This window comes from Bombina bombina, chromosome 12 (assembly GCF_027579735.1).
Source record: "Bombina bombina isolate aBomBom1 chromosome 12, aBomBom1.pri, whole genome shotgun sequence".
Lineage (NCBI taxonomy): Eukaryota > Metazoa > Chordata > Amphibia > Anura > Bombinatoridae > Bombina > Bombina bombina.
This window is the reverse complement of record NC_069510.1, coordinates 11,167,338-11,181,208: the sequence shown is the minus strand read 5'-3', so window position 1 is coordinate 11,181,208 and position 13,871 is coordinate 11,167,338. Positions and strand designations below refer to the sequence as shown.

General features: G+C 38.6%; 1 protein-coding gene across 1 annotated transcript in view; it reads right to left on the bottom strand.

The window, feature by feature from the left end:
* NTNG2 (netrin G2) overlaps nucleotides 1-13,871 on the bottom strand; it is a 251,734-nt gene that overhangs the window by 120,655 nt on the left and 117,208 nt on the right. The window contains exon 3 of the mRNA XM_053695408.1: nucleotides 363-535. Within this exon, the coding sequence (XP_053551383.1) occupies nucleotides 363-535 (173 nt within the window). The remainder of the gene's footprint in view (nucleotides 1-362; nucleotides 536-13,871) is intronic.

The following is a 13,871-nucleotide window of genomic DNA, read 5'->3' as shown; positions in this document are numbered from 1 at the left end:
AATGGGTCGGTCAGCCTATGTACAGATATGGCCATGGATTGGTCAGCCTATGTACAGATATGGCCATGGATTGTCAGCCTATGTACAGATATGGCCATGGATTGTCAGCCTATGTACAGATATGGCCATGGATTGGTCAGCCTATGTACAGATATGACCATGGATTGTCACTATGTACAGATATGGCCATGGATTGTCACTATGTACAGATATGGCCATGGATTGGTCAGCCTATGTACAGATATGGCCATGGATTGGTCAGCCTATGAACAGATATGACCATGGATTGGTGGGTGTATGTTCTGCCTTATTTAATGCTGTGTTTTTAACTCATTAGATTACATTACACAGAAATGACTTACATGCATTGGGGGATCCGTGAGGTGAAGGTGTGTAGGATCCCGCTCGCCAAGACTTGTTGCGGAAGCTTTTCTTGCATCTCCCACAGTCCTGACCGGTGGTGTTGTGCTCACACTCACACTGCAAGGCCCCCTCGCGGAAATTACAGGCATTGGAGTGCAAGTTGCATTTACACCTAAAGGGAAACAGAGCATAGCAAAAAAAATAACAAAAAAAACGGTAAATACTAAGCTAGTGTAGAATATACATTTTACTGAAACGGTAAATAAGTTTAAACAAACATTTTTTTATAGAAATTATATATTTGTTTGCAAATTTAAACACAAAAAAACATCCATAAAATGCAATAGCCTAGAACTTTTTTTTTTTTTTTTAGAAGTTTTTATAATCGTTTGAGAAATAATCCATTAAGAGCTAGATTACAAGTGGAGCACCATTTATTTTCCCCGCACGTGCATTAACTGTGCTTGACTTGCACGCTTACAGTACATACATAGTTAAACAGTTTATTAAATACTAGTCCTAAAGCTGTGTACACGGGCCAAAATCTCCATCCACTTGGATTCCCCGTCCTTCCCCTTCCCTGTCGCTCTCAACACTTTTTTCTCTCCATTGACTTCTATGAGGAAATACGTGAACGCACACGCAATGTTCTAAGTTCGGCATTTTGCGCTCGTCAGGTTAGCATGCAAGCAAAAACAGTTTACTTTCAACTCATAACACGATGCTCGCAAAAAAGCTTACTTCTAGCGCAATTAATGCTCGTGCGGTAGCGCTAATTTGTGCTCCATTTGTAATCTGGCGCTATGTGTTTACTAACAACAGAGGTGGATGAAACGTAATGAAACTCTGGAGTATTTCTGGTACATTGTGCAACTGATTTGTTTGTATATAGAGGCGACAATTTAGCACAGCGGTGACAGAGCTATGGCACGAGCCCTGGTGGCATTTACAACGCATTTGCCAGCATTCTGTGTGTCTGTGCTTCAGCCATACTGCTTAATTTCATGGGTTGTGTTACCAGCACTAAATAAAAGAAATGTTATTCGGAATCCATGGTATATTTCTGCAGTAAACCTCTTACTGTTGACCTGTATTATGCATTCATAAAAAAATATATTTTAATATTTCTTTAATGTCCTTTTAACAGATTATTGCCAATTTGGGGCCAGATTACGAGTGGAGAGCTATTTAGCTCTTTTGCTCGCAAGCTAACTGAGCTAGAAGTAAACCCTTTGCGCGCATTGCGCTTGCGCTTGTATTACAAATTGAAAGAAAAAAGTTATAATTCGCGAGCTAACCCGATGCGTGCAAAAAGCCACAGTTAGAATATCACGTGCCCGTTCACGTATTCCCCCAAAGTAGTCAAAATATTTTTTTAAAAAACTGTGGGCAGTCTTTTTACATGTACAGTTTAAGGCTACTGAGCATGTGCAAGAATTCACAGAATACTTATAAGAGTCTGTGATTAGCTGATGGCTGTCACATGACACAGGGAGCAAGTTAATGAAAGGCAACTTTGAAAGAAATTGCATTTTTTATGATATATTTGTTGATTATTCTGTCTTACTGTATTTAATTTTCCTTTTTAAAATCTGAAATTACAAAAACTAGTAAAAGTTCAGACAAATGTCCAATCCACAACCAAAGATTTCATAGCAGTTTCACTAAATATGGCAATGGAAAGTATCAGACCTGAGCTAATACAGTGGAGTCATAAAAGCTTTTTTTTTGCTTATGGAGTCAAATCCAGTGAAGGGCTAAAAGTACTGATGCTTGATAATCATATCAGCCAACCAGAGAAGAAACAGAGGTAAAAACAAACTACAATGAGTACAAACTCCCCCTAACAAGGGGTGACATCAGGATTTTACAATACATTAGCAGACTGTGGCACTGCACTATAACTGACGCTTCACAACCCATCATGATTGGACATCCAGAAGATCTGCTATAAATGGCCGTCCTATGTGCTTCTCAGATCTTTGTAGCCACACAAATTACAAGAGCATTAACTGACCAAGCTGAGTCCCCATCAACCCCACCTGTTTAAAAGTTATGATCGTTTGCTGTTTGTTCAGTTTCCACCTTCACAGGTGAGCAGAAGGAAAACTACAAGGTGCTGTCAGCAGATAAAACATAGAAATGAAAGAGATGTGTCTATAAATGAAACCAACTTGATCTTTTCCTTTAGGAGTAGCAGATTAATGTCTGGAACCCCAGAAGCAGAAAGAGTGCATGGCTAAGGCTCTGAATGGCTCAAGCAAACGCACCTTCCTCCCTCATCTCCCTATTTCTGTATTCCTGTCCTGTACACTTTACATAGGCAACAATGAGCCGCTGAATTATTTAGTGTCTTCTGCCTGATCAGTCTCTCACCTGCCACCTTAATCAGAAGAAGAGTTATTGTGTTAAATAGGACTAAATGCAGAAAAAGTGTTCAACATTCTGCGCACACTGTGCCCAGCTCTGTGTGTCTGTCCTATGTCAGTGCTTCAGCTAAATGTGTCTAAATAACTGAGGCCTACATCTGTGCAACTCACTGATAGCTTGTTATTAAATGGAAATTATAGTGGACATGGCCTACTTTAAAATCAAAATGAAATGTTCATAATTCAGATAGAGCAGCAATTTTAAACAACTTTCTATTTATTTTATTATCAAATTTGCATTGTTCTCGTTGCATGCTTTGTTGAAGAGTATACCTAGGTAGGCTGATAGGAGCTTACAAGTGTGCATGTGTATTTATCGTTCTATGGCAGCAGTATTTGCAACTCTATATAACATTGCTATATACATTGTTGCAAACCCTGCTGCCAGATGGCTAAAGATGTGTGCCCGCTCCTAAACTCACCTAGGTTTACTCTTAAACAAAGGATACAGAGAGCACTAAGAGAAAATAGATAATAGAAATAAATTGGAAAGTTATTTAAAATGTCATGCTCTGTCCAATCTGAATTTGCTAGTGCATGTAATTTTACCATTAGTGACCAAGCAAATCATTTGTTTAACTCCTGCAAGGGGTTCTCTGCAGCTCCCAACCTGCACTCTTTGCAGGAGTTAAATACATAGGGCTCGCTTCCATTGAGCCGTAAAAAATGGAGCCGTAAACTACCGAAGTGGCTGACAGATACAAGTAGTTTACGGCTCCATTTAAGTATCAGGTTTCCATTGATATATTTTGCGCATTGCGTACAGTCGTTCTTTTCGTGTAGGTATAATTTAACCTTGTGTTAACGCTTCCATCCGATGTCTGATTTCATGAAAATAAATTTGTTGCTATGGTAACCCGACCTTACACTATCAAATTACGTTTAACGTCTGTGCTCCTTACCTGTGATCACCTCTAAAGAGAAATAAAAACAAAGTTACACTTATTTTTAATAATTAAGGTATAACGCGCAATTGGAAGCAGTCGATAAAAAATTTCTTCCAACATACTTATCGGTTTGCAAGCACACCCCCAAACCTAATTACGGTTTAATAGAAGCGAGCCCTTAAAGTAGCACAGTAATTTTTTTCCCACAATCGCAAAAACTCCGCTAGAGTTACATTTTTGCCCTAGTCGGATTGCGCTTGTATTAGAAGTAAAAAAAAAAACACATGTATTTTGTGCAAGGGGTAACCCAAATAGCGCAAAAATCCTAAGAAATGTTTGTGTGCGTGTGCATGTATTCCCCTATAGAAATCAATGGAGAAAAAAAAAAAAAAATAACACCCAAGATCACACAAACATGATCGCATTGTCGCATTCCCAATAGAAGTCAATGGAGTTTTTTTTTAATAAACACCCATCGCGCAAACAACAGCATATTCGCATTAGCAAAGGTGAAATATTTACAGTAAATACATAGTTAAAACCTTTAAGTATGAATATTGCATAGATATGTTTTATCATGTTTTCATCTACTTAATGGCAAAGGGCTCTAATGCACTTATATATACGAATATATGTGTGTACATATATATATTTATGCGTTTATATGTGTACTAGTGGGAAAGCCTGCCCAGAGGGCAGTCTATTGTGGTGACGGAACCACCCTGCCATTTTTGGAATCCACCAGGATGCGATTCAGAAAAAGGCAGGGTGGTGAAAGATTCCATCCAGATGGATTCTTTCACCACCCCTTTGCTCTCTCTCCCCCCTCTTTTGCTCTCTCACCCCCCTCTCTTTTGCTCTCTCACCCCCCTCTCTTTTGCTCTCTCACCCCCCTCTCTTTTGCTCTCTCTCGCCCCTCTCTTTTGTTCTCTCTCTCTCCCCTCTCTTTTGTTCTCTCTCTCTCTCTCCCCTCTTTTGTTCTCTCTCTCTCTCCCCTCTCTTTTGTTCTCTCTCCCCCTCTCTTTTGCGCTCTCTCTCCCCCTCTCTTTTCTCTCTCTCCCCCCCTCTTTTTTGCTCTCTCTCCCCCTCTTGTGCTCTCTCTCTCACCTCTCTTTTGCTCTCTCTCCCCTCTCTTTTGCTCTCTCTCTCCTCCTCTCTTTTGCTCTCTCTCTCCCCCTCTCTTTTGCTCTCTCTCCCCTCTATTTTGCTATCTCTCTCCCCTCTCTTTTGCTCTCTCTCTCCCCTCTCTTTTTCTCTTTCTCTTCCCTCTCTTTTGCTCTCTCTCTCTCCTCTCTTTTGCTCTCTCTCTCTCTCCCCTCTTTTGCTCTCTCTCTCTCTCCCCTCTCTTATGCTTTCTCTCTCCCCTCTCTTTTGCTCTATCTCTCCCCTCTCTTTTGCTCTCTCTCTCTCTCTCTCTCTCTCTCTCTCTCTCTCTCTCTCTCTCTCTCTCTCTCTCTCTCTCTCTCTCTCTCTCTCTCTCCCTCTCTTTTGCTCTCCCGCTCCCCCCTCTCTTTTGCTCTCCCTCTCACCCTCCCCTCTTTTTTTCTCTTCCTCCCCTCTTATTTGCTCTCTCTCTCCCCCCTCTCTGTTGCTCTCTCTCCCCCCTCTCTGTTGCTCTCTCTCTCCCCCCTCTTTTGTTATCTCTCTCCCCCTCTGTTTGGCTCTCTCTCTTCCCTCTCTTTTGCTCTCTCCCCTCTCTTTTGCTCTCTCTCCCCCTGTCCTTTTTTTTATTAGAGCACTCCCACTCCCTCCCCTTCCCTGCTGAGCCGCCCACCCGGCCACACCTCCCACCGCAACCAGCAGAAGATCGTTACAGACGGTGACACACACAGTGTCACCGTCTGTAACGATCAGGCATCTGGCCTCATATGGAGGCAGAGCACCGATCGTGCAGTGGCTCCATATGCGGCAGATGCCTAAAGCTTCAGGAGCTCCAGCTCTCAGCTGTTATGTTACAGCTGAGCGTTGGAGATCCTGAAGCAGTCTCGCGCTGAGGTGGCTGCGCACGCATCCAACATTCCTTTGAGGATGCGTGTGCAACTGCCGACGGCGCCGGACGTGTTACAAACGTGATTATAGTTTAGATATATGTCTGTCAATACACATATAAATACATATGTACACATATAAATACATATGACATATAATTACATATATACACATATAAATACACATGTACACATATAAATACATATAAATACATATGTACACATATAAATACATATATACACATATAAATACATATGTACACATATAAATACATATATACACATATAAATACATATGTACACATATAAATACATATATGACATATAATTACATATATACACATATAAATACACATGTACACATATAAATACATATAAATACATATGTACACATATAAATACATATATACACATATAAATACATATGTACACATATAAATACATATATACACATATAAATACATATGTACACATATAAATACATATGTACACATATAAATACATATAAATACATATGTACACACATAAATACATATATACATATATAAATACATATATATATATATTTATATTCTTCAAAAACTTCATGGCAACTTCAAAAACACCATGGAAAGAAAAACCTTTGAAATGAAAATGATAATGCACTTCATTCAACCTGTTTAATTCTGGACTAAATATGGACTCTGGATTCTTAACACATTATCAGAATTTTCTGTAATGTACTTTAATTTAGTCAATTACATTGTATATTCCACATTCTTTATACATAGGTACACAGGTAAGCCTATGTCCACACTTTTGTCTTTTTTAACTTTTGGATTCCCCCTGCATATACAATTTCACATCTTTATAGATATTGATTCAATGTTGATATATAACTTTATGTCAGTATATGCTCTATGTAAAGCTATATATTTCCCCTGTCTGCTCTCCTACACTGGACACTGTCTGCCTGTTACCTAAGCCCCCCTCATGATTTTTACGAGAACTCCTCCTCTCCCTGCACTTTCTGTCCTCTTTGCTATTCTGTGTTTTAAGATATAATCTGTAAATTCCATTGAATTGGTCAGTATTGCTTTAGACTTGATAAAGGAAGGAACTCTTCCGAAAGCTTGTCAACTTATAAATGTATAGTTAGTCCAATAAAAAAAGTATCATTGCTCAATGCAATACTCTTGTTATTTTGATATCTAAATCTCTGGACTAGCACGGCTACTCCAATCAACGTATATACACATATAAATACATATGTATATACACATATAAATACATATGTACACACATACACACACATATAAGTACATATATACACATATAAATACATATGTACACATATAAATACATATGTACACATATAAATACATATGTACACACACATATATATATATATATATATATATATATATACACACACACATATAAATAAATATGTACACACACACACATATAAATAAATATGTACACACACACACATATAAATACATATATACACATATAAATACATATGTACACACACACACATATATAAATACATATATACACATATAAATACATATGTACACACACACACACACATATATATATACACACATATAAATACATATGCACACACACACACATATATATATATATATATATATACACATGTTTAGCAATGTATGTGGATGTATCTCTATATTAAAGTACTTTGTCAGCTTTTTTTTCCCTACCCCCTGCGATCTCATATCTTTGAGCCCTTATAACTTTTGTGTGCATTATTTTTGTTTATATTTTTTTTATTAGACAGTGTTAATAGAAGTGTAACTGTACTTTGTAATGTATATTTGATGTGTTTTGTGCAACTTTTTTCCCCCGGAAAACAGACAACCGTGGCTCTGTGATTGCGTTAAGGATTGAATCGTAAATGGCGATTTTGCTCAACTTGCAATATCAACTTGTAATATCAGCGCAATGAAAAAGGCTTACAAAAAGACGATATCGCTTGCACAAAACAGTTTGGGCTTGATTACAAGTGAGGCGCAGAGTTACAGAATTGCATGTGGTAAAAACGTACATTCTCTAAGGACTTTGCGTTTCCACTAACGGCTCTTTAATATGCTAACAACAAATGTGTGCTGCTCCCATTGGTAGCATGATAAGCATTCACCTTTAGTGGGGACACAAGAATTATGCACAGCTCAGGGTATTACCATCTATTCTATAGTTGTCCTGTAATATGCTTCATTAAATACATAGAATTGCATAATACAAATACAATGCAATTAATCTGAATTCAAAGGAGCAGTAGATTTTTTCTGGCAAGTTTCCTTTGCTTTCTTTTCCTTCTGTATCATGTGACAATCATCAGCCAATCAGAGACTCGTGAATCTTGCACATGCTAAGTAGGAGCCGGTGATTTAGAAATTGTGTATATATACAGGCTGTGCACAATAGGAAATTGGAAGTTTTTTGTTATATGCTGTATCTGAATCATGAAATTTTATTTTTGACTTTTTGTGCTCGTATTACAAATTGAAAGTATCTCGACGCACGCAAACAGCCAAACATAGAATATTGCGTGCGCGTTCAAGTATTCCCTAATAGAAGTTAAAGTGAGAAAAAAAAATTGGAAAAAAGCTAACACCCTACTCGTGCGCAAAAACACGATCGCATATTCTCAAGTGCACTAACCTGACATGAAAATATTAATATTTCACATTCCAATGTTCTTCATATAGCAGAATATTTATTCTATTTATTCATAAACTACATGTTTATATATATCTGATGATTTTTGCACAAATGTTTATATATATATATATATATATATATATATACAGTATTTATAAATATATATAACATATTCTGCTATTAGAATGTGAAATATTTACAGCAAATGTACAGTATAACAGTTTATTAAATATGAATATTGCATACATGTTTCCTTTACTGAAAGGGCTCCAATGCACTGTATTTATGTGTTTATATGTGTATATATGCCCAGAATGGGGCCAACTCCCCCTGTTTCCATGCGAGCCTTCAGGCCTTAAGTGGATCTGCCGCCTCTGAGCGGAGTACAGCAATTAACCCGATCAAATACGATCAGGTTGACACCCCCTGCTAGTGGCCGATTGACCGCAAATCTGCAGCGGGCGGTATAGCACAAGCAGGTTACTAGAACTGCTTGTGCAATGCTGAATGCCGACAGCGTATGTATTCAGCGATGTCTAGCGGACATGATACGCTGCAGCGTATTATGTCCGCCAGACATTGTTAAATCGGCCCCTTATTACATATGTATGCAGACTCATACAGAGATATTACGTAAACACGCATGCAGACACAAGCAGATGTATTACGCATGCACACACAAAGACACGTACAGATATGTAATGTATACTCACATGCAGACATATACAGATTTACTATATATGTAGGTAGACTGATACAGAGATATTACGTAAACACGCACTCAGACACAAGCAGATGTATTACACACACAAAGGCATATACAGATGTTATGAATACTCACATGCAGACACATACAGATTTATTATATATGTACGCAGACTCATACAGAGATATTACGTAAACACGCACGCAGACACAAACAGATGTATAACGTGTACACACATGAAGACACATACAAATATGTTATGTATACTCACATGCAGACACAGATTTATTACATATGTACGCAGACTCATACAGAGATATTACGTAAACACGCACGCAGACATAAACAGATGTATTACGTGTGCACACACAAAGACACGTACAGATATGTTATGTATACTCACATACAGACACATACAGATTTATTACGTATGTACGCAGACTCATACAGAGATATTACGTAAACAGACACACAGACACAAACAGATGTATAACATGTACACACACAGGCATGTACCGATATGTTATGTATACTCACATGCAGACACATGCAGTAAACAGGCATCCAGACACAAACAGATGTATAACGTGTATAGACACACAGACACGTACAGATATGTTATGTATACTCACATGCAGACACATATTTATTACATATGTACTCAGACTCATACAGAGATATTACATAAACACGCACGCAGACACAAACAGATGTATTACGTGTGCACACACAAAGACACGTACAGACATATACGCCTAGATTTAGAGTTCTGCAGCCAAAGGGGTGCGTTAGCTACGCATGCTTTTTTCTGGCCGCACCTTTTAAATACCGCTGGTATTTAGAGTTCACAGAATGGCTGCGTTAGGCTCCAAAAAAGGGAGCGTAGAGCATATTTACCGCCACTGCAACTCTAAATACCAGCGGTGCTTACAGACGCGGCCAGCTTCAAAAACATGCTCGTGCACGATTCCCCCATAGAAAACAATGGGGCTGTTTGAGCTGAAAAAAACCTAACACCTGCAAAAAAGCCGCGTTCAGCTCCTAACGCAGCCCCATTGTTTTCTATGTGGAAACACTTCCTACGTCTGCACCTAACACCCTAACATGAACCCTGAGTCTAAACACCCCTAACCTTACACTTATTAACCCCTAATCTGCCGCCCCCGCTATCGCTGACCCCTGCATATTATTTTTAACCCCTAATCTGCCGCTCCGTACACCCCCGCCACCTACATTATCCCTATGTACCCCTAATCTGCTGCCCTAACATCGCCAACCCCTATATTATATTTATTAACCCCTAATCTGCCGCCCCCAACGTCGCCTCCACCTAACTACACTTATTAACCCCTAATCTGCCGACCGGACCTGAGCGCTACTATAATAAATGTATTAACCCCTAATCCGCCTCACTCCCGCCTCAATAACCCTATAATAAATAGTATTAACCCCTAATCTGCCCTCCCTAACATTGCCGACACCTAACTTCAAGTATTAACCCCTAATCTGCCGACAGGAGCTCACCGCTACTCTAATAAATTTATTAACCCCTAAAGCTAAGTCTAACTTTAACCCTAACACCCCCCCTAAATTAAATATAATTTAAATCTAACGAAATAAATTAACTCTTATTAAATAAATTATTCCTATTTAAAGCTAAATACTTACCTTAAAATAAACCCTAATATAGCTACAATATAAATTATAATTATATTATAGCTATTTTAGGATTTATATTTATTTTACAGGTAACTTTGTATTTATTTTAACCAGGTACAATAGCTATTACATAGTTAAGAACTATTTAATAGCTAAAATAGTTAAAATAATTACAAAATTACCTGTAAAATAAATCCTAACCTAAGTTACAATTAAACCTAACACTACACTATCAATAAATAAATTAAATAAAATACCTACAATTACACCTAACACTACACTATCAATACATTAATTAAATACAATACCTACAAATAACTACAATTAAATAAACTAACTAAAGTACAAAAAATAAAAAAGAACTAAGTTACAAAAAAATAAAAAAATATTTACAAACATTAGAAAAATATTACAACAATTTTAAACTAATTACACCTACTCTAAGCCCCCTAATGAAATTACAAAGCCCCCCAAAATAAAAAAAATGTCCTACCCTATTCTAAATTACAAAAGTTCAAAGCTCTTTTACCTTACCAGCCCTGAACAGGGCCCTTTGCGGGGGCATGCCCCAAGAAATTCAGCTCTTTTGCCTGTAAAAAAAACACATACAATACCCCCCCCCAACATTACAACCCACCACCCACATACCCCTAATCTAACCCAAACCCCCCTTAAATAAACCTAACACTAAGCCCCTGAAGATCTTCCTACCTTATCTTCACCTCACCGGGTATCACCGATCGGTCCTGGCTCCAAAATCTTCATCCAACCCAAGCGGGGGCTGGCGATCCATAATCCTGCGGCTGAAGAGGTCCAGAAGAGGCTCCAAAGTCTTCATCCTATCCGGGAAGAAGAGGCGATCCAGACCGGCAACCATCTTGATCCAAGCGGAATCTTCTATCTTCATCCGATGAGGAGCGGCTCCATCGTGAAGACCTCCAGCGCGGATCAATCTTCTTCCGACGACGTCCAACTGAAGAATGACGGTTCCTTTAAGGGACGTCATCCAAGATGGCGTCCTTCGAATTCCGATTGGCTGATAGGATTCTATCAGCCAATCGGAATTAAGGTAGGAAAATTCTGATTGGCTGATGGAATCAGCCAATCAGATTGAGCTCGCTTTCTATTGGCTGATTGGAACAGCCAATAGAATGCGAGCTCAATCTGATTGGCTGATCGGATCAGCCAATCGGATTGAACTTGATTCTGATTGGCTGATTCCATCAGCCAATCAGAATTTTCCTACCTTAATTCCGATTGGCTGATAGAATCCTATCAGCCAATCGGAATTCGAGGGACACCATCTTGGATGACGTCCCTTAAAGGAACCGTCATTCTTCAGTTGGACGTCGTCGGAAGAAGATTGATCCGCGCTGGAGGTCTTCACGATGGAGCCGCTCCTCATCGGATGAAGATAGAAGATGCCGCTTGGATCAAGATGGTTGCCGGTCTGGATCGCCTCTTCTTCCCGGATAGGATGAAGACTTTGGAGCCTCTTCTGGACCTCTTCAGCCGCAGGATTATGGATCGCCAGCCCCCGCTTGGGTTGGATGAAGATTTTGGAGCCAGGACCGATCGGTGATACCCGGTGAGGTGAAGATAAGGTAGGAAGATATTCAGGGGCTTAGTGTTAGGTTTATTTAAGGGGGGTTTGGGTTAGATTAGGGGTATGTGGGTGGTGGGTTGTAATGTTGGGGGGGGGGGTATTGTATGTGTTTTTTTACAGGCAAAAGAGCTGAATTTCTTGGGGCATGCCCCACAAAGGGCCCTGTTCAGGGCTGGTAAGGTAAAAGAGCTTTGAACGTTTGTAATTTAGAATAGGGTAGGGCATTTTTTTATTTTGGGGGGCTTTGTAATTTCATTAGGGGGCTTAGAGTAGGTGTAATTAGTTTAAAATTGTAATATTTTTCTAATGTTTGTAAATATTTTTTTATTTTTTGTAACTTCTTTTTTATTTTTTGTACTTTAGTTAGTTTATTTAATTGTAGTTATTTGTAGGTATTGTATTTAATTAATGTATTCATAGTGTAGTGTTAGGTTTAATTGTAGGTAATTGTAGGTATTTTATTTAATTTATTTATTGATAGTGTAGTGTTAGGTTTAATTGTAACTTAGGTTAGGATTTATTTTACAGGTAATTTTGTAATTATTTTAACTATTTTAGCTATTAAATAGTTCTTAACTATTTAATAGCTATTGTACCTGGTTAAAATAAATACAAAGTTACCTGTAAAATAAATATAAATCCTAAAATAGCTATAATATAATTATAATTTATAATGTAGCTATATTAGGGTTTATTTTACAGGTAAGTATTTAGCTTTAAATAGGAATAATTTATTTGATAAGAGTTAATTTATTTCGTTAGATTTAAATTATATTTAACTTAGGGGGGTGTTAGGGTTAGGGTTAGACTTAGCTTTAGGGGTTAATCCATTTATTACAGTAGCGGCAAGATTCAGTCAGCAGATTAGGTGTTAATAATTGAAGTTAGGTGTCGGCGATGTTAGGGAGGGCAGATTAGGGGTTAATACTATTTATTATAGGGTTATTGAGGCGGGAGTGAGGCGGATTAGGGGTTAATAACTTTATTATAGTAGCGGTGTGGTCCGCTCGGCAGATTAGGGGTTAATAAGTGTAGGCAGGTGGAGGCGACGTTGAGGGGGCAGATTAGGGGTTAATAAATATAATATAGGGGTCGGCGGTGTTTGGGGCAGCAGATTAGGGGTACATAAGGATAACGTAGGTAGCGGCGCTTTGCGGTCGGCAGATTATGGGTTAATTATTGTAGGTAGCTGGTGGCGACGTTGTGGGGGGGCAGGTTAGGGGTTAATAAATATAATATAGGGGTCGGCGGTGTTAGGGGCAGCAGATTAGGGGTACATAAGTATAACATAGGTGGCGATCGGCAGATTAGGGGTTAAAAAAATTTAATAGAGTGGCGGCGATGTGGGGGGACCTCGGTTTAGGGGTACATAGGTAGTTTATGGGTGTTAGTGTACTTTAGAGCACAGTAGTTAAGAGCTTTATAAACCGGCGTTAGTCCAGAAAGCTTTTAACTACTGACTTTTTTCTGCGGCTGGAGTTTTGTCATTAGATTTCTAACGCTCACTTCAGCCAAGACTCTAAATACCGGCATTAGAAAGATCCCATTGCAAAGATAGGATAC